Source organism: Notolepis coatsorum (assembly GCF_963971535.1).
Source record: "Notolepis coatsorum genome assembly, chromosome: 5".
Lineage (NCBI taxonomy): Eukaryota > Metazoa > Chordata > Actinopteri > Aulopiformes > Paralepididae > Notolepis > Notolepis coatsorum.
In genome coordinates, this window is record NC_140169.1 from 150,474,004 (window position 1) to 150,500,547 (window position 26,544).

A 26,544-nucleotide genomic window follows, 5' to 3' on the forward strand; every position below is an offset into this window, starting at 1 on the left:
ATATCCTTGCAAAAGTATGGAAAAAACTATAGGACTTAAATGCATCTCCAACCTAGTGTTGAGGAGATAACCCTAGACCCTTCTTAAATGCCGGTGACAGTAGTGTTGCACTAAAAACAGTCAAACAGTCAAACAGTTACAATAAAACATACCAACACATTTGTTATGTATAGAAAAAAGTGTTATTCCCATAGCAGGAGTCGAACCCGCGTCTCCCTGATGAAAGCAGGGCATCATTACCGCTAGACCATATGGGATTTGCATATGGTATACTGTACAGAACCTGTATACACTCTGACAGGGCTCCGGGGGTCGGAAATTTATCTTTCTGTACAAGTTTTTTAAGTGAAATATATTAGTAGGACTCTTTTTACAGCATTCTATATAAGACTTGTAGATATATAAGAACATAAGACATGTTTTGATATTATAAAATATTATAAAAACAAAATATAATCGCTCCACTATACCCCTGGATTCACTATACAATGAAATAAGAATAAAAAATAAGACATGTCGACAATGTAGCTATCAACCAGGCCATCACTGAAACAATATGAATTGTTTTTGTTAGTAGTCTATGTAAAACCCTGCATATTGCAGGGAACTTTCGCAGAGTACATTTCGCAGAGTACATTTCACAGAGTAAATTTGACTCAATCAGAGTACATTTGGATAATTGAATGCGAATGATACATTCCTATCTCTAACTTCACAAGTCTGTTCAGAGTACATTTGGATAATTGAATGTGAATGATACATTCCTATCTGTGAACACTAAAATCACGGTAAAACCTAACATTGCATTATTTTCATGGTTATAATGAATACAAATACATCTTTAAGATGTTTCATGTTAAATGGTTCTTAAAAATGAATTTCCTTCAATCAGCGGGACAAAAATCAAACAACCTCGCCGGTAATTATTTTGAATTGAATTATGAATTATAATATTGTATCAACAACTTTCATACATGTTAGCCATACTATACACTAACTATGTTGACTGAATTACATTTTATTTACCTTAGAACCATCATCTTTGAGTTGATTGAATATTTCCTATCGTGTGTAGGATTTAATGCATATCCATAATATTGAGAGCATAAAACTCTGGGGGGCTAAAAAACTAGACGTTGCAAAGTAATTCATAAATGAGTTGTATAATGTACCTTAGATCAGGTTAAAGAAAATACATTTGGGGCTTGATATTACTAAACTTCTAAAAAATACATTTGTATTGAAGCATTTTGTTTTTATACCTTATCATTATGCAAACAGGTAAAAAAAAACTATGTTGACATGTCTGTTTTAAGTGCATCAGTCAGTTTCATGGTTTTAGATGTTTTATAATTTATGTTTATTCAACCAATAAACATCAAATTCAGAATTCACTAGGATTGTGTTCTCATGTTTTTTTACATTTAGCTAAAATATAAATACAAACTGTAGTAGATACACTGTTTTAGAACAATGTTGTTTGCAAATAGTCTGTTTTACTTATGTAACACGTTAGAGTTGAAATTCATGCATGACAATTGGTAAACCTTAGTCATTTGAGATCATAAATCCCCTCTTTTAGCTAGACCTGATCAAAATGACAGATAAAAACATAACCAAACACCTAAAAATACACCAAAAGCAGATTGATAAAAATGTATACAGGCAAGCGAGCCTAATCACTGAAATTACAACATCAAACTGTTTGTCTTACAAAATAGGGATGTGTCATGGGGGTGATATATCTCAACCCTTGACTAAAATAGCATTATCCTTCTGACTATTGATTAAATCTACTAAAAATCGACCTGTTTCATGATTTTAGATGTCTATAATTTATGTTTATCCTAGGACCATGCTACAAATCTTCAACACAGTTGGCTGAAAGGTGACTGAAAAGGTGACTGAAAACTGGATTGATGCATGTTACATGAACATGTCTGTTTGAGGAAACAAAATAATGTATTAAACTATTGCAGTATTACACACTATTACACTATTGCATTATTACACATTTGCACAATATTACACTATATAACACTATTACATACTAGGACTACCCTATGACAATATTACACTATTACACACTATGTCCCTATACACTATTAAACACTAGCACACTTAGATAAGATAAACCTTATCCCTGTGGGACATTTCTATTAATTTTTTCAAATAATTATTATTCCTCTATTTAAATCTGGGGACAAACACAGTTTTACCAACTACAGGCCAGTGTCTTTGCTTTCACAATTTTTCAAGATTCTTGATTCATGATTCTTAGATTCTTAGATTCTGAGTGAGAGTCAGTATGGATTCAGGGCAAATCGATCAACAGCCTTAGCCTTAATGAATATATGTAAAATATATATGAAGAAATAACCACAACCGTAGATGAAAGGAATTACACAATAGGAATAGGAAATACACTTAAAAAAGCATTTGATACGATTGATAATCACATTTTAATTTCTAAATTACAAACATGCGGTGTGAGAGAGGTGGCGATGAACTGGTTAAGTAGCTATCTTGAAAATAGACAACAATATGTTTTCAGGTGACAATTATATAATTGCCTATTGTCTACATTAGCTACAAATACACTGTATTTGTAATACACTGTTTAGAACAATACTATTTGGAAATATTATGGCTGAATTACTAGTGTGTAACATATTAGAAGTGCATTCTTGCCTGACAATTGGTAGACCTTTTTACCATGTATTCATTTGCGATCATTGACCCCTCTTTTAGCTAGATGGTCAAAATGACAGCAACAGCAAAGACCTAAAAATACACATTTTCTGAACATTACATTTGAGGTGGAGCAAACTATATTGAATGTGTTGTCCCTCAAGGTTCGGTCCTGGGGCCCATACTTTTTATTTTATATATATTAATGATATATGTGAAGTGTCAAACATATTGCAATTTGTTTTATTTGCTGTCGATACAAATTTCTGTATTCCAAATTACAAATGAAATGTGTAAACTTAAGATATGGTTTAATAACAATAAGCTATCCCTAAATTTGGAAAAACGAAATGTATGATATTTACTAATCGAGAGAAGGACAATGTGGCATTATGTATTGACAAAGGAATCCAAGGATTATGTTGGATGAGAAAATGACATGGAAGCCACATATAATGTACATAAAAAATAAGGTAGCCAAGAGTGTTTTGTTTTGAACAAGGCAAAGAATGTTATTGATTATAATTCTATGCGAATATTATATTGTTCACTCATCCTACCATATTTGAGTTACTGTGTGGAAGTGTGGGGTAACACGTATGAAAGCAACATAAAGCCCTTATTTATATTACAGAAGAGAGCAGTAAGAATAGTTCACAATGTAGATTCAAGAGAACATACCAACGAATTATGTATTAAATCCAAACTATTGAAACTTAAAGAGTTAGCTGTAATACAGACTTTATTAGTTTTGTTTAGAGTAAATGCAGAGTATTACAAGCAAATATACAGAGGTTGTTTGGTCCCTAATCTTTCACACCTCCTTGCAGCATTTTGACACCTATAACAGGGCCCCATGTTCACACCCAGATCCTCAAAAAGATAGATATTTACAGCACTTTATATTTTCGCCCCAACTCTAATCTATCATGTCTTTAACTTTTATACCTAATCATATATTGATTGATTGATTGAAAAGTTTATTAACAGATTGGAGAATGGGTACAGTTTAAAAGTTTTTTTATTTTGAATAAGGCCTTTTCCCCACACTCTGTGCTATTTCAGGTTACTGTGACATTAAAAGAGGGGGTGGCGATGTCTGAACCGTGCTAAAAAGGGGAAGTTGACCTAAAATGCATGCTTACCATTGCTACAGTATATGGACATTCAGGCCTTGAAGTGATCTATATCCAAAATAAGTCTTAATTAAAGAGATGGTTGAAACAGTTAAAACAGCTTGGACATATATTTTCTGGACTGTTTTCACAAACAGTGTTGTATTTGTAAATCTGCTATGTCCTAAATGTCTGGATGTATTGAAAAAAGGGGGACTCTGATGTAAACAAGACATAAGTCTTTCTGTGATCTGTAGCCTTTTAATTTTAGTTTTACGAAATAAGAAAATAAGAATCACCACCCAAACTGTCAAATAGTTGGTATTACTTTTACATTTAGTCAATTAGTTGACGTTTTTATCCAAATTATAATTATAATACATCTCTGTCAGCGGTGTAACAATATTCATCAAAGTGTTGTATGTTATAGTGTAGGTTAGTTTATAGGACATATGCCTGTTTATGGGGAAATCTTTTAAAATATGTGTGAAAACATTGTGTGAACTAAAATATGCTATGAGTATAATGTTGTACATTACTTGTACATGTTACAAAGATATAAACCATTTGAATGATGACTGTAAATGTGTATTGAGTTGTCCCCTAATCTTCACGCCTCCCATGCTGTGTTTTAGCACCTAAGAGCGCCCTGTTCACACCCCCGATCAGAGACACACACCTCACAGACACACATAGATCTTTTCTGTACTTTATATTTTCAGCCCAACTCTTTAATAATAACTCTAAAATAATTAAAGTGCATAATGTGCACTGTAATGCAACCTTTTTAAATAATCTAGAATTCAAAGAATTCAAACCCTAGACCCTTGCATGCTAATGTAATGGTGCACTTTTAATTTTACAAATTACATTTGTAATTTTCTTTTTGCTTAAACACAAGTGTATAAAGATGTCTTTATCCATGAAACTAATATACATACATACATTTGTAATTTGGAATACAAAAAATGTATTTTACATTTATTTAGACTTTTGCTTAAACACATTAGACACATTACATTTGTAATTTGGAATACACTTATCTAAAGATTGTGACATTTGGCATCTGGCCTTAAGAAAACACACACAGACACCTTGGGGGCCGTTTTTCTACAGAAACGGGAAGTTGCAGAGTCATAAATCTGCTTTTGGCAGATGGTTTTGAGTCATCTCATTGGCCGTAGTCATTCTCCAGCCTCCTATGACATCTACGGGGTTTGTCACTATCAGAATTTTCAGAGAAGCTGCAGCTTTTCATTTCAATCTACTGAGAGACATTTGAGAGAACACACAGCCTACAGAGTGGAGACACACACCAACAGCAAACAGACAGAGAGAGGGTATTTCTTAAGATACACTCACCATTTGAAATAAATGCACTTTCTTAAGATACACTCACCATTTGAAATAAATGCACTTTCTGAAGATACACAAATTCTTAAGACTTTGGAATACACATAATGTATTCAACCTTGTAAAACTTAATTGTGAAGATATATTCTGAAAACTTTTGGAAATACAGAAATACATATTGTGAAAACCATGGAATACATACAATCTGAAAATAAAAAAAACTTTTGAATCTAAAAAAAATTGAATCTTTTATTTTGAAAGACTTTTTTTTTTGAAAAAAAATAAAACTTTTATTTTGAAAAAAATCTCCTCCCCTTCCGAAAACCGGATGTCCCGCCCTCAAAACCGGATGTCCCGCCTCCTTACATCCTAGACCAATCAGAGAAGCCCTAGGGGTCATAAATCATCTCAAAAAGGGGGCGTGGCTACAATCCATCAAACTTTGATATATGCCCTTATAAGGTATGACATACACCTAAGTCCCGCCCCCTTAAACCTCTCGGCCAATCAGAACGCTCCAAATTCGTGGCGTGGCTACAATCAATCAAACTAAAAGGGGCGTGTTTTGCATAAGTTGACACATACCGCATCCTAATTCTCTCTCTTATATCTCTTGACTGTGTCTTTTTATTCTTATTCTTATTTTAGATAGTTGACTAACTGAATGTTCATTGTGAGCGATCTGTGGTGCCGAATATCCGTCTGGAACAATAAAGTACTTCTATTCTTTTTTTGAATTTTTTTATTTTACCAGTGGGCAATGGCCACTAGATACATTTTTTGGTACACATCAGGTAACATAGAGTGAGCAGAAGTTGGGGAGGAAAGAGGGGGGAAGGAGAGAAAGAGTGAAGGGGTGGGGGTGACAAAAAGAGAGGAGAGAAGAAGAAAACATAAAAGATAAAATAAAAGACAAACAAAAATAAGATTCAATAATAAAAACAAGGACAAAATAAAATTTTAATTAACACTTTGATCGCCATGGTTAAATTCATAATTTACCATTCCTCGCCAGCTCTATTTGTCTATGGAGAAGTTCCCCTTCTTTGCAGGGCTATAACTTTTTAAATTGTATTGCTAAATTGACATTATTATGGCCCATTCAATGTCCTATATCTATTGTTCAGGGTGTAGCAACGTTATACTTTTTCATTCACATATTCATACTAAAATACGGTCTAAAGTATAAGTATGTTTTTATCGTTTTCTGCAGTTTTCTCCAGAACTTGATTTATAGCCCTAAATGCATTATATTGATGATCAAATACAGTTTGGTAGGAATCTGTGCGAGATAAAAAATGTCAACTGGATGTGCTTCTAGGAGTTACTACGTATGATCTGATGTTGACCGGATGGGCGGGGGGTCGTTTATAATTCCGTGGGCAACGTTATATCATTCATCTAGTGTGGGTGATATGATCATCAGAGCAGTTTATATGGAACATGTTAAAAAAAAACGCTGAATCTTACCGTATCTTCCTCGCGCCGTTGGGCGATGAGCGTGGAGCAGAGATATTCCTATTATGGGATGTAGAAATACCCGATCCATTTCCAGGTTGTATAATAGTATATACGTCCAAATCATGTTGTTTATCGAGTTATTTGCACCGATCGGTGTTCACTGTGTCAAGATGGAGTCCCTCTAACGATAGCGAGTGCCCGGACGAAATATGGGTGAGCACCACTTCATCCACAGATCACTTCCTGTTGGGCGATCTGCCGATCGGCCACCAGATGGCGCTCTTGAACCGTTAGAGAGTTGAGTGGGACTCAGCAGTATATCTCAGGTCCCCGGGGGAGAAATATGATTTCGATCACAGATTTTTGAAATATTGATATCAAAGACGTGTTACGGCGTCTTCGGCAGAATGAGCATGGCGGGGAATGACGAGTTTCGGCGTTTCCGGCGATTAAAGTGTTAAGATAAAAAAAAATAAACATAAAACAATAATACAATATATCAGACAGGCTAGCGGTTGTTCCTGGGGAGGATCCTTTACATTAGATCGTTATTACTTTTAGCAGAAGTCAGATGATGATCGTGTGTGTTTGACGTATTCTGTCCATTTCGACCAGATCCGGTAGAACTTCTCCTGCTGAATTTGTATTGAAAATGACATCTTTTCCATTATGTAGATGTCATGAGTTACGTCTATCCAATCTTCTACTGTAGGTGCCTCTGGTTTTAACCATCTTCTTGTGATAGCTTTCTTGCTTGCTATCAGAAGTATCATTATAATTTTTTTGTCGTTGAAGTCCCATTTTTCATAGGGAATATTTCCTAGGTATAGGGTGTCAAATTTGAAGGGGATGTCAATCTCAAAAATTGCTTCTAGGTTCTTGTGTATCTCTTGCCAGTATGGTACCAGGGTTTGGCATTCCCAGAATATATGTGAATGATTGGCTTCGTTTAGCCCACAGGATCGCCAGCATTTTTCCCCGGTCCCCTGATGTTTTTTTTGCCATGGGGTGATAAAAAACCTTACTAGGTTCTTCCAGCCAAATTCCCTCCAGTTGTTTGAGCCTGTTGTTTCCCATTGTTGTGTACATAATCTGTCCCATACCTCTCCTGAGATTGACATATTGCGTTCTTTTTCCCATTTCTCCTTTATGTACATTGTGTTAGTTGATTTTGATTTGGCCTGGCAGAGTCCTCCGTATATTCTGGAGACGATCCTATTACATTTTGATGATTTGACTGCTGATGTAAACACTTCCATGATTTCTTGTTCTCCCGTTCCTATTTCTCCCACTAAATTTTGATTGAAGTAATGTCGTACCTGCAGGTATCTAAAGAAATCTTTTTGCTCCAGTCCGTGTCTTCTCTGTAGTGATTCGAAGCTCTGAAACACGCCTTTGTGGACAAAAGTAGAATAATTTGTTAGGCCTTTATCTGTCCATACTTTGAATCTGCCATCTGATTTATTTGGGGGGAAATTGGAATCGAATGCACACCATCTCAACATTCTGAGCGGACCCTTCACTCCACACAGCTTGATCGTGTCCTTCCAGATTCTCAGTGCTACATTAATCCAGGGGTTGTTTTTTTCTTTCATGTTGTCTATTAATTTGTTATCTGCCACTATTGCTGCTAGTGGGACCCCGTCTGTACTTCTATTCTATAACTGATTATTAGTTGATTTAATCCACAGATGTGTAAAAATCACGTTTCCCAAAAGCAACAGAGGGTCTCTTTACATGCAGTGCTTATCGGAGATGTGTCTTAGCAAGAAACGACCAGACCAGTTAACCCTTTCACTACCACACTACAGAAGGTTAACCTTTCACTACCACACTACATAAGGTTAACCTTTCACTACCACACTACAGAAGGTTAACCCTTTCACTGCCACACTACAGAAGGTTAACCCTTTCACTACCACACTACAGATGGTTAACCTTTCACTACCACACTACAGAATGTTAACCCTTTCACTGCCACACTACAGAAGGTTAACCGTTCACTACCACACTACAGAAGGTTAACCCTGTCTTTTTTTAAAACTAAATTTTTTAGCGTTTATCGCTTTTTCTGGTCAAGCACGACCGACAGAAACAGGTTGAATGGGATATAGATCAGGGGAAGACACTCTGAGAAAATACGGCGGGTCCGGGAATCGAACTCGTGTACCCCAGATCTGCGACGAGCACGGTTGTCCCCGACGCCGAAATAGCGCAGAGATACGCGGTGAGCTACGGGAGCTCCCCGAAGGTTAACCCTTTCACTGCCACACTACAGAAGGTTAACCCTTTCACTACCACACTACAGATGGTTAACCTTTCACTACCACACTACAGAAGGTTAACCTTTCACTGCCACACTACAGAAGGTTAACCTTTCACTACCACACTACAGAAGGTTTACCCTTTCACTACCACAGTGATGTGGTAGTGAAAGGGTTAACCTTCTGTAGTGTTGTTGTGAAAGGGTTAACCATTTGTCGTGTGGCAGTGAAAGGGTTAACCAGTGGCCCCGCCCACCAGCTGACGTAGCAGTGGCCCTGCCCACCAGCTGATCTAGCAGAGGCCCCGCCCACCAGCTGATGTAGCAGTGGCCCCGCCCACCAGCTGATGTAGCATAGGCCCCGCCCACCCACCAGCTGATGTAGCAGTGGCCCCGCCCACCAGCTGATGTAGCCCCGCCCACCAGCCTGATGTAGCAGTGGCCCCGCCCACCAGCCTGATGTAGCAGAGGCCCCGCCCGCCAGCTGATGTAGCAGAGGCCCCGCCCACCCACCAGCTGATGTAGCAGTGACCCCGCCCACCAGCCTGATGTAGCAGTGACCCCGCCCACCCACCAGCTGATGTAGCAGTGGCCCCGCCCACCAGCTGATGTAGCCCCGCCCACCAGCCTGATGTAGCAGTGGCCCCGCCCACCAGCCTGATGTAGCAGAGGCCCTGCCCACCAGCTGATATAGCATTGGCCCCGCCCACCAGCTGATGTAGCAGAGGCCCCGCCCACCCACCAGCTGATGTAGCAGTGACCCCGCCCACCAGCTGATGTAGCAGTGACCCCGCCCACCAGCTGATGTAGCAGTGACCCCGCCCACCAGCCTGATGTAGCAGTGACCCCGCCCACCAGCTGATGTAGCAGTGGCCCCGCCCACCAGCCTGATGTAGCAGTGACCCCGCCCACCAGCTGATGTAGCAGTGGCCCCGCCCACCAGCCTGATGTAGCAGTGGCCCCGTCCACCAGCTGATGTAGCAGTGGCCCCGCCCACCAGCTGATGTAGCAGTGGCCCCGCCCACCAGCCTGATGTAGCAGTGGCCCCGCCCACCAGCTGATGTAGCAGTGGCCCCACCCACCAGCTGATGTAGCAGAGGCCCCGCCCACCAGCTGATCTAGCAGTAGCCCCGCCCACCAGCGCCCATCACTCAAATGTAATAAACAGGAAATAAAATGCACTCCGATGTGTGTAATCAGTGTTCTACTGTCAAGTCAAGTCAAGTCAGTTTTATTTATATAGCACATTTCTAGGCAGCGGCAGCTGGCACCAAAGTGCTTCACAGGCAGGTTGATAAAAAGACAAAAATAATACAATGCAAGATATAAAATTAAAAAAAAAACACAGTAAAACAATGAATGTAATAAAAGCAGGTAGAACATAGTAAAGCAAAGAAGATAAAAGGGGCCAGGGGTCTAGTGGTGATTAAGTGGGGGGGGGGAGGCCAGGGAGAACAGGTAGGTTTTTAAAAGTGATTTAAAAACCTGCACGGTCTGGGCGGCCCGTACTTTGAGGGGGAGGCTGTTCCACAATCTAGGCGCTGCAGCGGAGAAGGCTCTGTCTCCCCTTGTCTTGAGCCTAGTTCTAGGCACCACCAATAGGAGCTGGTCAGCTGATCTAAGGGATCTGTGGGGGGGTGGCGGTGCAAGAGTTCTGTCGTCCCTCGCTCCTCTCCTCTCCTCTCCTCTCTCTGGTTATAATGGAGGTCGTCCCTCTCTCCTCTCCTCTCCTCTCCTCTCCTCTCCTCTCCTCTCCTCTCCTCTCCTCTCCTCTCCTCTCTCCTCTCCTCTCGTTCCTCTGGTTATAATGGAGGTCGTCCCTCGCTCATCTCCTCTCCTCTCCTCTCCTCTCCTCTCCTCTCCTCTCCTCTCCTCTCCTCTCCTCTCCTCCTCTCCTCTCCTCTCCTCCTCTCCTCTCCTCTCTCTGGTTATAATGGAGGTCGTCCCTCGCTCCTCTCCTCTCCTCTCCTCTCCTCTCCTCTCCTCTCCTCTCCTCTGGTTATAATGGAGGGTGGTTCTGGCTCCCGCCGCCTGATGAAAGCCAGGACAGGGCGGTCCCAGGCGGGCCGGACTGCAAGACTCCAGGAGGAATGTGCATCTTTTGTTTGCCTTTGTCGACCCCGTGTGTCATTGTGCAGGTGGCTGGTGGTGAGGGCTCCGATAACTTCAGGGTGTGTGTGTGTATGTTTGTGTGTGTGTATGCGTATGTGTCTGTATGTATGTGTGTGTATGCGTATGTGTCTGTATGTATGTATGTGTGTATTATATGTATGTGTGTGTATGTGTATATGCATACAGTATGTCTCTGTATTAGGGATGTCCGATATTATCGGCCGATATCGGCATTAAAATGTGATATCGGTTGATATCTGTATCGGAAATTAAGAGTTGGACCATATCGGTATATCGGTATCGGTAAAAAAGCCAATATCGAGCATCCCTACTCTGTATGTATGTGTGTATTATATGTATGTGTGTATGCGTACAGTATGCGTCTGTGTGTGTGTGTCTGTATGTGTGTGTGTGTGTGTGTGTGTGTGTGCTCTGACTGCTCTCTCACAACTCTCCCCAGGCAGCACAGCTGAGTGGGGGCGGAGCCTCCTCTGTGTGTGTGTGTGTGTCAAGCACTTCAGTCTTGGAGAGACAGAGCAGTGTGAGAAGTCGATGTGTGTGGAGCACGTCCGTCTGTGAGGAGAGAGAGAGAGAGAGACCGAGAGAGAGAGGAGAGATAGAGAGAGAGAGAGAGAGAGAAACTCCACAAACTCCACGCGAGGATCTCCCCCCTGTTGGATATGCTCTCCCGGCGCCTCTCTCTGGGATCTAGCGAGGAGATATTATTTGGCCACAGCTGTTGACAACAACAATGCAAGGCAGGGCCAACAAAACCCCCAAGAAGGAGCTGGTCATCGAGTCTCCGCAGCAGTACAAGAGCCCGGCTGCTGGGGAGGACCATGTGGACGCAGTGCCCCCGGTCATGGTGAGTCTCGGGCGCGCCGGGCCGTGTATATATCACCGTTATCACCAGGTCTCCTCTGGTAGTGTGTGCAAGAAAATATCCAGTTGGATTTCTCTGAAATGTCTCGTTGAAAATCGTACGTCTCAGTTTGATAATCCTCACACGGTGTGATAGTAAAGGGTTAACCTTCTGTAGTAGTGTGGCAGTGAAAGGGTTAACCCGCTGTCATGCGGCAGTGAAAGGGGTTAACCTTCTGTGTATTGTCGCAGTGAAAAGGGTTAACCGTTTGGTAGTGTGGCAGTGAAAGGGTTAACTGTATAAATGAAAAACTTGTTTGCTGGCTTTTTTTAATTATGTGCCAGCTGTGTGTTTGAGTTGCATCACTGAAGACGAGTTGAGCTGAGCTTTGTAGTGGCTTGAGTTTTATAGTGTCACGATGGGAGTGGCAGGGCTGAGTTTTAGTGTCAGGACGGGCTGAGTTTTAGTGTCAGGACGTGTTGAGTTTTAGTGTCAGGACGGGCTGAGTTTTAGTGTCAGGACGGGCTGAGTTTTAGTGTCAGGACAGGCTGAGTTTTAGTGTCAGGACTGGCTGAGTTTTAGTGTCAGGACGGGCTGAGTTTTAGTGTTGGAACGGCCTGAGTTTTAGTGTCAGGACGGGCTGAGTTGTAGTTTTAAGGACGGGCTGCGTTTTTGTGTCAGGACGGGCTTAGTTTTAGTGTCGGGACGGGCTGAGTTTTAGTGTCAGGACGGGCTGAGTTGTAGTTTTAAGGACGGGCTGCGTTTTTGTGTCAGGACGGGCTTAGTTTTAGTGTCGGGACGGGCTGAGTTTTAGTGTCAGGACGGGCTGAGTTTTAGTGTCAGGACAGGCTGAGTTTTAGTGTCAGGACGTGTTGAGTTTTAGTGTCAGGACGGGCTGAGTTTTAGTGTCAGGACGGGCTGAGTTTTAGTGTCAGGACGGGCTGAGTTTTAGTGTCAGGACGTGTTGAGTTTTAGTGTCAGGACGGGCTGAGTTTTAGTGTCAGGATGGGCTGACTTTTAGTGTCAGGACGTGTTGAGTTTTAGTGTCAGGACGGGCTGAGTTTTAGTGTCGGAACGGCCTGAGTTTTAGTGTCAGGACGGGCTGAGTTGTAGTTTTAAGGACGGGCTGCGTTTTTGTGTCAGGACGGGCTTAGTTTTAGTGTCGGGACGGGCTGAGTTTTAGTGTCAGGACGGGCTGAGTTGTAGTTTTAAGGACGGGCTGCGTTTTTGTGTCAGGACGGGCTTAGTTTTAGTGTCGGGACGGGCTGAGTTTTAGTGTCAGGACGGGCTGAGTTTTAGTGTCAGGACAGGCTGAGTTTTAGTGTCAGGACGGGCTGAGTTTTAGTGTCGGGACAGGCTGAGTTTTAGTGTCAGGACGTGTTGAGTTTTAGTGTCAGGACGGGCTGAGTTTTAGTGTCAGGACAGGCTGAGTTTTAGTGTCAGGACAGGCTGAGTTTTAGTGTCAGGACGGGCTGAGTTTTAGTGTCAGGACGGGCTGAGTTTTAGTGTCAGGACGGGCTGAGTTTTAGTGTCAGGACAGGCTGAGTTTTAGTGTCAGGACAGGCTGAGTTGTAGTTTTAAGGGTGGGCTGAGTTTTAGTGTCAGGATGGGCTGACTTTTAGTGTCAGGACGTGTTGAGTTTTAGTGTCAGGACGGGCTGAGTTTTAGTGTCGGGACGTGTCGAGTTTTAGTGTCAGGACGTGTTGAGTTTTAGTGTCAGGACGGGCTGAGTTTTAGTGTCAGGACGGGCTGAGTTTTAGTGTCAGGACGGGCTGAGTTTTAGTGTCAGGACGGGCTGAGTTTTAGTGTCAGGACAGGCTGAGTTTTAGTGTCAGGACGGCCTGAGTTATAGCGTCAGGACGGGCTGAGTTTTAGTGTCAGGACAGGCTGAGTTTTAGTGTCAGGACTGGGCTGAGTTTTAGTGTCAGGACGGGCTGAGTTTTAGTGTCAGGACGGGCTGAGTTTTAGTGTCAGGACTGGCTGAGTTTTAGTGTCAGGACGGGCTGAGTTTTAGTGTCAGGACGGCCTGAGTTATAGTGTCAGGACGGGCTGAGTTTTAGTGTCAGGACGGGCTGAGTTTTAGTGTCAGGACGGGCTGAGTTTTAGTGTCAGGACAGGCTGAGTTTTAGTGTCAGGACTGGGCTGAGTTTTAGTGTCAGGACAGGCTGAGTTTTAGTGTCAGGACGGCCTGAGTTATAGTGTCAGGACGGGCTGAGTTTTAGTGTCAGGACGGGCTGAGTTTTAGTGTCAGGACGGGCTGAGTTTTAGTGTCGGAACGGCCTGAGTTTTAGTGTCAGGACGGGCTGAGTTGTAGTTTTAAGGGCGGGCTGCGTTTTTGTGTCAGGACGGGCTTAGTTTTAGTGTCGGGACGGGCTGAGTTTTAGTGTCAGGACGGGCTGAGTTGTAGTTTTAAGGACGGGCTGCGTTTTTGTGTCAGGACGGGCTTAGTTTTAGTGTCGGGACGGGCTGAGTTTTAGTGTCAGGACGGGCTGAGTTTTAGTGTCAGGACGGGCTGAGTTTTAGTGTCAGGACAGGCTGAGTTTTAGTGTCAGGACGGGCTGAGTTGTAGTCTTAAGGACGGGCTGAGTTTTAGTGTCAGGACGGGCTGAGTTGTAGTCTTAAGGACGGGCTGAGTTTTAGTGTCAGGACGGGGCTGAGTTTTAGTGTCAGGACAGGCTGAGTTGTAGTTTTAAGGACGGGCTGAGTTTTAGTGTCAGAACGGGCTGAGTTTTAGTGTCAGGACGGGCTTAGTTGTAGTTTTAAGGACGGGCTGAGTTGTAGTGTCAGGTCGGGGCTGTACACGCCGGGTCCTAAATCTCCGGTCGGAGAGGCAGGTGCTCCGCGCCGGTGATCTAATGTCTGGAGAGAGAACCCCTCTTTTGTGGCATCTCTTTTCTTTTTTTTTTCTCACTTTTTCTCCCATTTTCTATATTTTTCTCCCATCCCAATTTCGTATCATCCAATTCAACCCTCCCCTGTCACGAACGCTGTTTCTTGCCTCCCACAAGCCGGCTGCAATGTGGACTAAGTCATACATAGCACAAGTCCCCTCCGGTACTTGAGGTAACAGCAGTCGCATCTTTTCACCTGCGCAGCTCGATCTCTCAGTGGCGAGGAGTAACGCGTGGGAGGCTCACGCTGCCCCCGACACTTCCTGATTCTACTGCGCAGGCGCACCAACCGACCTGTAGGAGTCGCTGTCCACAACGCCCGATCCCCACCCATCAGTTTCCCACCCCCTAATACGGCCAATGTGTATTAGTACGGACGGCCAGCTAAACTGAAAGCAATGTGGAGCGCTGGGCTCGAACAGGCAAGCCCAGCGTCTCCGTCATTCGTGGCGAGCGCCTTGCCCACTACGCCACGTAGCCGCCCCTCTTTTGTGGCATCTCTTATGAATCCGCACAATGCTGCCGGTCTCACGTTTCAAAAAAGGGGGAATGTTTTCCCCTGAGAGAAACCCTGCTGGACCGGAGTTTTTTTTTTTAATCCACTTTTTCTCCTTTTTTCTATTTTTCTCCCATCCCAATTCTGCTGTGCCAATTCTCCCCTCCCCTGTCTTGAACGTTGCTCGCATATGCCCCCCACTGGCCGGTTGTAGGGAGGATAGAAGCCTTGCATCACATGTCCCCTCCGATACACGAGGAGGCAGCCTGTCGCATCTTTTCACCTGCCAGCGCGGACTCTCATTGGCGAGGTGTAACGTGTGGGAGGCTCACACTACCCCCGCCATTTTCTGTCTCTGCTGTGCAGGCGTCCCCCAACCGACCTGTAGGAGTCGCTGTCCACAGCATCCAGATTACCACCCATCGACTTCCACCCGCTAACTCTGCCAATTGAGTTAGTATGACGACTGGCCCAAGCCAGAGGCAACGCCGACAGCCGGAGTCGAACCCGGTGTCTCTTGCGTTGGTGACGAGCGCAATGTCCGCTGCGCCACCCAGCCGCCCCGGACCTGAGCTTTTTAAAGAACCTGGACAGAGACGTCCTTCTGCCTCAGGTCGCTTTCACATATCGTTCGGTGGACTCGTGCGATTCGGGAGGTGAAGTTGCAACATTGTTGCATTCTTGATTTGGTTCGGTTTGCTTTCACACTGCAATTTGTCAAGTGCACCAAACTTTCTGAACAATGTCACACGATCGAAAAGGGCGCTCGTCTATTGGATATATAGAATCCCAAAAACAGGCTTCAGGGACAGCTCTACAGCGCACATACACCACATTATTCTGCTAAGCAGCCCAGCGCACACACATACACCACATTATTCTGCGAAGCAGCCCAGCGCACACACATACACCACATTATTCTGCGAAGCAGCCCAGCACACACACACACACACACACACACACACACACCACATTATTCTGCGAAGCAGCCCAGCGCACACACACACACACACACACACACCACATTATTCTGCGAAGCAGCCCAGCGCACACACACACACACACACACATACACCACATTATTCTGCGAAGCAGCCCAGCACACACACACACACACACACACACCACATTATTCTGCGAAGCAGCCCAGCACACACACACACACACACACACACACCACATTATTCTGCGAAGCAGCCCAGCGCACACACACACACACACACACACACACACCACATTATTCTGCGAAGCAGCCCAGCGCACACACACACACACACACACATACACCACATTATTCTGCGAAGCAGCCCAGCACACACACACACACACACACACCACATTATTCTGCGAAGCAGCCCAGCACACACACACACACACCACATTATTCCCCGGAGCAGCCCAGCGCACACACATTATTCTCATATTACTGAAATGCTGACGCAGTTTTTTAACTTTGATGATTGTGACATTGGTCGATTGTTTGATTGAAGCTAATTTTTTTTGTGAGTGGCCACAAGCAGCTGTTTAATGAGCTCGTCTGACCATATTTCTATCAGGGCTTTTACCTCCTCATTCGCCCACGTCTGTCCACGAGACATGTTCCACGCGTGCTTGTTTTGCAGTGCGCGCCGCGGTGTTTGTTTTGTTTCCTTCTACTCAAGATGCACAGTTTATCGGGTCACTTCCTAATATTTGGTCTTGCGTTTGGTCCGATGAGCATTCACACCACAAAAGTACGCACCAGGGTTCACTTGGAAGCGAGCCGAGACCTACGTTTTCAGGCGGACCAGAGTTTGCTTGTTCGGTCCGCACCAGAGTTTGAATGAGCTTTCACACCAGCCCAAACCAAGCGGACTATCCGAGGAAACAAACTCTGGTGCGTTTAAAGCGGACCAAACAGCTCTGGTGTGAATGCGACCTTAGTTACTGCAACACCTCCAGCTCTCGTTAACCTTTTCGCTACCACACTACAGAAGGTTAACCCTTTACTACCACACTACAGACCTTACCATTTGCCGTTGGGCAGTGAAAGGGTTAACCTTCTGTAGTGTGGTAGTGAAAGGGTTAACCATTTGCCGTGTGGCAGTGAAAGGGTTGAAGAAGACTACTTTCATCCAGTTCAAAGGTCAACCTTAATGACGTAAACGAACCTTTACAGCCACAACCTGTTCTGTTCCCTGCAGAAGCGGAACGGGTTAACCTGCTGCCGTGTGGCAGTGAAAGGGTTAACCTTCTGTGTATTGTCGCGGTGAAAGGGTTAACCGTTTGGTAGTGAAAGGGTTAAACTTCTTTGACTCTCGTGATTCTGTATTCTTGATTCTTCTTTTTACACCCCTTTTCTCTGAACTCTGAAACCTTGTCACGAGATGAAACAGATATAGCATCACACAGCACACACATCCACACGCACACACTCACTTTAAACAAACAACTCACTGCAGCACCCACTCTACACACTTTAGAACACCTAAACACACTTTATATTTATTGGCAAAGAATTTGCACTACAACCCATACCTCAGTACACCTTACTGTAAATTGTACCTAAATTGTACCTCATCCCATTTCTGCTTTGCACTATATAGTATATATATTGTATATTAGTATATTGTATGGTAACTCAGTTACTTCTACTCTGCATTGAACATTGTACATATGTACATACTGAACACTTGTGTCTACGTACGTGACTTCTATTTTTTACTTGCTATACTTATTTTATACTTATCTTTTTTGTCTAGTACAGTCTCTGGAGCGTAACAGAAAGAAGCATCTTGTATAAAAGTATTCTGTACTTCTGTATGACAACTAATAAAGAAACTTGAACTTGAGAAGTTCAATTCCGCTAAGGCTGAGACGATAATGCCATTTAGAAGAATCGATAAATCGGGACAAAATTATCGATAAATATAATTTTTTTAAATTATTATTTTGCATGTAATAAAAATGTAAAAAATATATTTTGCTTAAAAAAGAAAAAAAAATATTATTTAACGTTAGGTTGTGTGTGTGTGTCACGTGCACTCACTGTAGTATTTGCGATGCTGTAGTTGGCCCACGACACAGACACGCACACATGAACTAACGTTAAATAATATATTTTTAAACTTTTTTGAAGAAAAAAGTATTTTAATATATTTTTTACACATACAAAAAAATTCTCTTTTTAAGTAGAATTTGTCGCACGGCCCGGGAGCTCTACTGGACTCTCTGAGCCGCGTGTGACGTGTGTCTGTTAGTGGAGGCAGCGCGCGGCACACAGCGGCCCCATTGTCTCCAGGGCAGAGGGAGGGAGCTGAGCGGTGCTGCTGGGGGGGGGTATGGGAACCAGCGGAACAGCTGTGGACGCGGCGGGACGGAGCAGCTGAAGAGAGGAGAGCGGTCGGAGGGAGAACAGCTGGTTGTATCTGAGGCCGGCTTCACTAGGGTTCTTCTGTGTTCAGGGTTTGATTGGTGGAAAGACGCGTGACCGATGTGTGGCCTGCTGCTCGTCTCTCTCCGTGTCGGACGCTTTGCACCACGTTTAGACCCGTCGCCCTCCTCGGAGTCGTGAGCCGTCAGGACCTTCGAGACACTGTTACTGTTGTGCTGTAGGTAGCGCTGGGCAATATGACCACTGTTTAAGGTGTAGCGCTGGGGGAGATATGGCCACAGTTTAAGGTGTAGCGCTGGGCGATATGGCCACTGTTTAAGGTGTAGCGCTGGGGGAGATATGGCCACAGTTTAAGGTGTAGCGCTGGGGGAGATATGGCCACAGTTTAAGGTGTAGCGCTGGGCGATGTGGCCACTGTTTAAGGTGTAGCGCTGGGAGATATGGCCACAGTTTAAGGTGTAGCGCTGGGGGAGATATGGCCACAGTTTACGGTGTAGCGCTGGGCGATATGACCACAGTTTAAGGTGTAGCGCTGGGGGAGATATGGCCACAGTTTAGGGTGTAGCGCTGGGGGAGATATGGCCACAGTTTAGGGTGTAGCGCTGGGAGATATGGCCACAGTTTAAGGTGTAGCGCTGGGCGATATGACCACAGTTTAAGGTGTAGCGCTGGGCGATATGGCCACAGTTTAAGGTGTAGCGCTGGGCGATATGACCACAGTTTAAGGTGTAGCGCTGGGGGATATGACCACAGTTTAAGGTGTAGCGCTGGGAGATATGACCACAGTTTAAGGTGTAGCGCTGGGCGATATGACCACAGTTTAAGGTGTAGCGCTGGGCGATATGACCACAGTTTAAGGTGTAGCGCTGGGCGATATGACCACAGTTTAAGGTGTAGCGCTGGGAGATATGGCCACAGTTTAAGGTGTAGCGCTGGGCGATGTGGCCACAGTTTAAGGTGTAGCGCTGGGGGATATGACCACAGTTTAAGGTGTAGCGCTGGGCAGGGTTAGAAAAAAAAAAAAATTCAAGGGCTTTTTTTGCCCCCCTTAATTGATTTTCGGGGGCTTTTTTTTGTATTTCGGGGGCACAACATTTTTATAATGAAAATTAACATAAAGATTATAAAACATTGTTGACACTTTTTTTTACAGTCTTCGTCCCTATGTTTGATAACGTAATGTTAATGTCTCCATATATAGGGCTCTACGCTAACCTTTTTCCCAAGGAGCACATGTGCTCCTAAATAAAATGTTAATAAATAAAATCTAAATACAAATTTAGGAGCACACAGAAATTTAGGAGCACAGTGACAATTGTTCAAGTAACACACACACACACACGCACACGATGTGTGACATCATGGCTTGGTTTCATGTTTTGAGGTACCTTCAATTATCTGTAAATAATACATACATACTCTTATCTAAATAGATTAAATATTATTGTCCCTGAGGGCAAGTTGTGTTGTTGTCTTGATATATCTACAAATAGCAGACGAATAACCGGTTGCCTCTGGATCAATGAATGTCTAATATTGAATAATATTATTAGATATTTTATTTTTAACATCCCTAATTCCAACAGTCAAGAGGCTTGTTTCAAATTGATGAAAAACCCCACACACGCAACGTTTGCGAGTATAGGCTCTGGCCAGATCGATCAATGAAATACGTTGCGCGCTCAGCGCTGTGGAATGAAGGAAATGCGCATCGGGATCGGATTTGGATGTTACAAATTGGAGTTGTGTTACAAATGGAACGGTCTTTCCCCGCCGAACACAAGTTACTTAACGTTACACAGGTCGCGCTATGCAGATGCTTAGCTTGCTAACGTTAAGATAGCAGTGTAATGCTTGATGAGAGCAGAGCGCTCTGTCTGTGTTCGCACCTCTCAAGTGCCTGGAAGCATCTCCCTGTAACATGCAGCGGGCCCCGCCTCCCTCCTCCTTGGAACAAACATTCCACCCAAAAACTGAATTTCAGTCCAGTTTCAATCTGAACTATTAACAGCGGAGCTGTTTTGTAATCTTCACAATCACTCGTCTGTCTCGCATACTGCAAGTAAATGATTTTTCCGGTTTGCACACACACATATTATTAGGGGCAAATAAGAGGGAAATGCTCGCACTGTAGAGCATATATATAATTATATATATAATTAGTAAACTGTCGGGGGCTTTTTTTGCACCCCTTTACTGATTTTCGAGGGCATTTGGTCAATTTTCGAGGGCATTTTGCCCCAAGCCCCCGTTAATTTCGAACCCTGGCGCTGGGCGATATGACCACAGTTTAAGGTGTAGCGCTGGGCGATATGACCACAGTTTAAGGTGTAGCGCTGGGCGATATGACCACAGTTTAAGGTGTAGCGCTGGGCGATATGACCACAGTTTAAGGTGTAGCGCTGGGCGATATGACCACAGTTTAAGGTGTAGCGCTGGGAGATATGACCACAGTTTAAGGTGTAGCGCTGGGAGATATGACCACAGTTTAAGGTGTAGCGCTGGGCGATATGACCACAGTTTAAGGTGTAGCGCTGGGCGATATGACCACAGTTTAAGGTGTAGCGCTGGGCGATATGACCACAGTTTAAGGTGTAGCGCTGGGAGATATGGCCACAGTTTAAGGTGTAGCGCTGGGCGATATGGCCACAGTTTAAGGTGTAGCGCTGGGAGATATGACCACAGTTTAAGGTGTAGCGCTGGGGGAGATATGACCACAGTTTAAGGTGTAGCGCTGGGGGATATGGCCACAGTTTAAGGTGTAGCGCTGGGAGATATGGCCACAGTTTAAGGTGTAGCGCTGGGGGATATGGCCACAGTTTAAGGTGTAGCGCTGGGCGATGTGACCACAGTTTAAGGCAGGGGTGGGCAACTTTGTATATGGTGAGGGCCACAAAATGTCCACAATCAATCTGGGGGGCCGCATTGTTTATCGGCAGTCCCGCCAGTAGTACCCCATCACTCAAATAGCCCTAATAGTCACAAGGTATATAAACAATTATAATTTGTTGTAACTTTGTTTTTATTCCATTTCAAATGCATTTAGTAATGCAATTTCAACTTTATGAATTTATAAACAGCTGAATTTAAAAGTATTGCTGTGTAACCCCAAATATATACAAAAATTATCAATTATAATTAAGGCTTCTAATAAAATAAATGTATGAACTTAAAGCCCACTGCTCAACAAACACAAAGCAGCATTCCTGCTGCATTTCACTACAACAGTAAATCAAAAGTGCAATAATAAATGATTTTGTTAAATGTATAAACTTTTATCCTGCTACTAACACTGAAATGCATGTTATGGATATGAAGCACTCAGGAATGTTTTGTTTAGTAGCAGGATAAAAGTGTATACATTTAACAAAATCATTTATTATTGCACTTTTGATTTACTGTTGTAGTGAAATGCAGCAGGAATGCTGCTTTGTGTTTGTGTTATTAGTGTTATCTGAACACTACAAAAGTAAACAAGTAAAGTGCAAGTAAAGTAAAGTGCAATACTACATGCCTCCCATTGACCCTTTATCAAACTGGCATGACATTCACCCTCGCCCCACAGTGGGTCAATAATGGTTATAATAATAATAATAATAATAATAATAATAATAATAATAATAATAATGGTCCCCTCTCTACACCTCTCCATCATCTCCCCCCCCTCTCTACATCTCTTCATCATCTCTTCCCCCCTCTCTACACCTCTTCATCATCTCCTTCCCCCCCTCTACACCTCTTCATCATCTCCTCCTCCCCCCTGTCTTTAATGAGACACTTGTGGTCTCTCCATTTGGCGCACAATAGCAGGAATGTCAACTTCAATGTTTGTGCATGCAATCTGCATCAGATGAAATAATGTTTCATCCGACAGCCTGTTTCTCTACTTTGACTTGATGTGCTTCATGTTTGAGAAATTGCTCTCACATATGTATGTGCTCCCAAACATACTGGCCATAGAGAGGGCAAAGTCCCTGAGGAGTGGGAAGCGGGGCTCAGGTAGCAGTTTCCAAAACGAAATTCCCCTCTCATTTCTCTTTGCTTGAAAAAAAGGATCTGACTGTAGCTCGCACAGTTCAAGCTGCAACGGTGGGGGCTGCTCTGACACCGTAGCGGTGAGGGGGCCGGCAAACAGCGCTATCCGTGACTGCATGCCGTTGAAATCTTCAAACCGATCATTGAATTGCATTTGCAGTGTTTCAATGTCGCTCCTGTACTTTCCGACGGCTCAGCCATCGGATTTCTGTGTGTAGCTGCAAGTCGCCATAATCAGTGTCCATCTCTTCCAAAAAGGAGACAAACTTTCTATGGTTTAGTGACCTGTTGCCTCCACGAATTAGATTGGTAACCTTGGTAACCAAATCCATAACATGGCTGTAGTAGTCAAGCTTCTTGGCACAGAGAGCCTCCTATATCAGATAAAAAAAAAGAAAAACTATTTAACGACTCTCGCATATAATTTGACTACACTCGACTCGCATTGGTCATTATAGTGACCCACAATAGATGGAAATTATGTTAGCGAACTTACCTGATGTATAATGCAGTGCAGCATTGGACACTCAACGCCACTCTGCCTTAGAAGCCCGGCGAATCCCTGGTTTAAGGTGTAGCGCTGGGGGATATGGCCACAGTTTAAGGTGTAGCGCTGGGAGATATGGCCACAGTTTAAGGTGTAGCGCTGGGGGATATGGCCACAGTTTAAGGTGTAGCGCTGGGCGATGTGGCCACAGTATCATATCATGATGTTTTGAAGGTATGGCGGTATAGTTTTCCAGTGCAAATGACATCCTTTTTTTTTTTTTTTTTTTTTTTTCGTCTTTATCTTGTAATACAATTGTCATGGTCCTATTTCATTCAAAATGGTCCATTTATTTTGTATTAACTTAAAAATATACAGTTTGTGTGTACATATATATATATATATATATACTGTACATTTTTTTCTTTTACAATAATGTATATATATATTGTGGACAACAGTATAGTAATGGAGGTATACCTTCATATTCTGTATACCTCCGAGCCTCATCCACATGTGTAGTATATTTACATTTTACATTTAGTCATTTAGCTGAAACGCTTTTATCCAAAGCGACTTACAAGTTCTGTACGGCAAGTCATCAGGAAGGGCACAACTCTATCAGCTGAGTAACAATGTTCATCAAAGTGTTGAGTGCTACAGTGTTGGTTAGTTTATTAGGACAAGTGCATGACAGTAAGGTTAGTTAGGGTTAGTACTAGTAGTATATACTTTGCTTACGAGCTACTTAACAGCTCTGGTCAACACGGAGACGGGTGTTGTGATGAGTGGTCTCTCTTTAAGAATGCAACGTGTTTGAGATCTCAGCAGATACTGGCTCTACTGACTGTGGTCAGAGCTGGTGGCTGGAGAGACCGTGACTGAGCTCCTTGGATGTGAACAGCCAGCACTAACTCCTCGGTGTGGTCGGCCTCCCCTGCTCACGTGCCTCAGCACACACACCACCGCGGAGCTCGGCGCCGATGCGGACACTAGTGAACGGACCGGCGGTTCGACCACTGTACGGATTCTGTTCGGCTGAGCGTTTTTTTCCCTTCCAGGTCAACGTTTGAAGACAATGGTGGAACGAACTTTCCCACCACAGTTAGGACAGCCGAATCCAAACCATTCTTTCGCCGTCGACTAAAAACACACTTCTTCAATAAATAACTGAAATGCACAACTGTTCGCACAAGGTCCTTGAAAGTGCTTAACCTCTTAACTGTCACCGAACCGGCTGAGGAAATTGGGGCACCAGCAATGGTTTTGTCACTAGTGCAGAGGAATGTGACAGAATACGCAGATTATAGCTGGCGGGTTAAGTGTGGTGGGGTCATTAGGAACGCATCAGCGGAGAGAGGCGGAGGCCGTCCCTAATAACAGAGTCAATTATTATTATTATTATCAGGACGGTTAAGCCCCTTCAATTGCAGGATTTTGTGAAGTGCAGCGGCCAGCGTTTGTTCAGGTATGTGGAGCGTTGTTTCTCAGTGCTACAGTATGTTAACCTGGATCAGCCCGGCTCGCTGTGTGGATGGACTGGACCCAGAACCTGGAGAGGATCTTTTTGATCTTTTGTATTCAAACCCCCTGATAATAATAATAATAATAATAATAATAATAATAATAATAATAATAATAATAATAATAATAATAATAATAATAATAATAATAATAATAATAATAATAAACTTTATTTGTATAGTGGGCGCCCGAGTGGCGCACCGCATACAGCACTACGGTGCAACACGGCCGACTCCCGGACCCGGTGATCTTTGCCGAATGTCTTCCCCGGTCTGTCTCCCATTCCTCCTCTCTCTCTCTCTCTCTACCGGACTGCCCGGTAGCAAAAAATCAATAAAAACCTACAAAAACATAACTTGTCCGAAAGGACATGTAACATTTTAATGTTATTTGTACAGCACCTTTCATACAGAAACTGCAGCTCAAAGTGCTTCACAACAGAAAAAAGACGGGCATAAAATGAGCACATAAAGTGCAGACATATAAAATCACAGTTTTTCACATTAGGATCTAACATCCCAACGGGCCACCTTGTTGATAATGAGGCGACTATTCTCTGCCGATCAGATCCACATTTTCAAATCTCCCAGAGAAGCGTCACCCAACTCTCGATAGAGTGACAAACAACTCGTTTTTTCAAATGTCTTTGATGCTGGTAGCCAATCACTATCCTCACCCAGTTTAGAGGCAAATATTCAACCCTTGTAGCTGCCTTTCTAGAGTAGACGGGCGAGGGTTCCTGGTTGCAAGCAGTGTTGCGTTGCTCATATCAACACTGGTTGCACGCACACTAATGATACCACATGCACGTGCGCATAAATGTTCCCTTGCATAACCACAGACTAAGGCTGCGGTTACACCTTTCGTTTCATTTTCGTTTCATTGTCATACGCGTTTCGCCGCGACGTCCTGCGCCTCGAGTCACACTTTCGTTTTTTGTTTGTTTTTGTCACCTGAGCACACTGATGTAGTACACTGCCAAAGCAGTAGGTGGCAGTAGGTGGCGAACTTGAAGGCAATTTCAACCAATCAGAACTTGAATGTGCCAATACACTTCCTGGTAGCTCCAGCAAAGAAAATGTCAACAAGGCAGATGCCTATGGGCGCCACCATCTTGCCTATTTACTCAATGCAGCAATTCTTTTTCAGCAAAGCCTAATAAAAGTGCAATAAACAAAACGGATACATTCACTGTGTGTTCTGCCTGTCATTTGTTGATGAAACAAAACTAACATCAACACAAGTGACCACCAAGAGCGGATAGTTTAGTCTAAAAAAAGATCGGTAGCATTGTTAGCTGCATGCTAACGTCAATGGAGTATGCCATTATAACAGTATAGCATTGTGGCTAGAAGCTAACGTTAGATCACGCTATTTAGCCAGCACCAAACTGATGATATCGAGAGCTATCAGTAGTTGGATAACATTAGAGACAACGCTGTGTGTATTAAACAAAGGTGAATAGATGACTGGGCCATTTTGTTTAATGCTTGTTAAGTTGAAAGAGGAGCTTTGAGCTAACAGGATCTGATAGCTCACGTTAGCCAGCTGCTCATGCAATCGGTAATGCTAGCAGAATGAATGGATGTAAACTTTATTTAACATATTGCATATGGGTACAATACAATACGGCTCAATACAAACAATTGTTAAGGGAATGCAGACTGTTGTAGCTTGGACTGGGATCCTTATAACAATAACTTGACAACACATGGTAGCTGCAGCTATTTGGGACAGCTCTGCCTCTGTCCCAAACACACACACACACACTCTGTTGTCACCGGAAGGGCACGCAGATGGTATCTACTGCGCATGGGCGTTTTCGCAAGAACGGCTCATGCAGACTACACGCTGTTGTCGGCGCGTTTTTTAGCGGTTCTC

The 26,544-nt window shown here is 43.6% G+C and overlaps 1 protein-coding gene across 2 annotated transcripts in view; it reads left to right on the top strand.

Moving 5' to 3' along the window:
• Positions 1–26,544, top strand: part of LOC311229007 (dedicator of cytokinesis protein 9-like) — a 502,654-nt gene that overhangs the window by 155,721 nt on the left and 320,389 nt on the right. Inside the window, exon 1 of one of the 2 annotated variants that reach the window (XM_084314998.1) lies at positions 11,569–11,860. The exons of the other annotated variant lie outside the window; for it this stretch is intronic. Within the exon in view, the coding sequence (XP_084171124.1) occupies positions 11,747–11,860 (114 nt within the window). The 5' untranslated portion in view covers positions 11,569–11,746. Of the gene's footprint in view, positions 1–11,568; positions 11,861–26,544 lie in introns of those variants that run through there. 2 annotated transcript variants of the gene reach the window in all.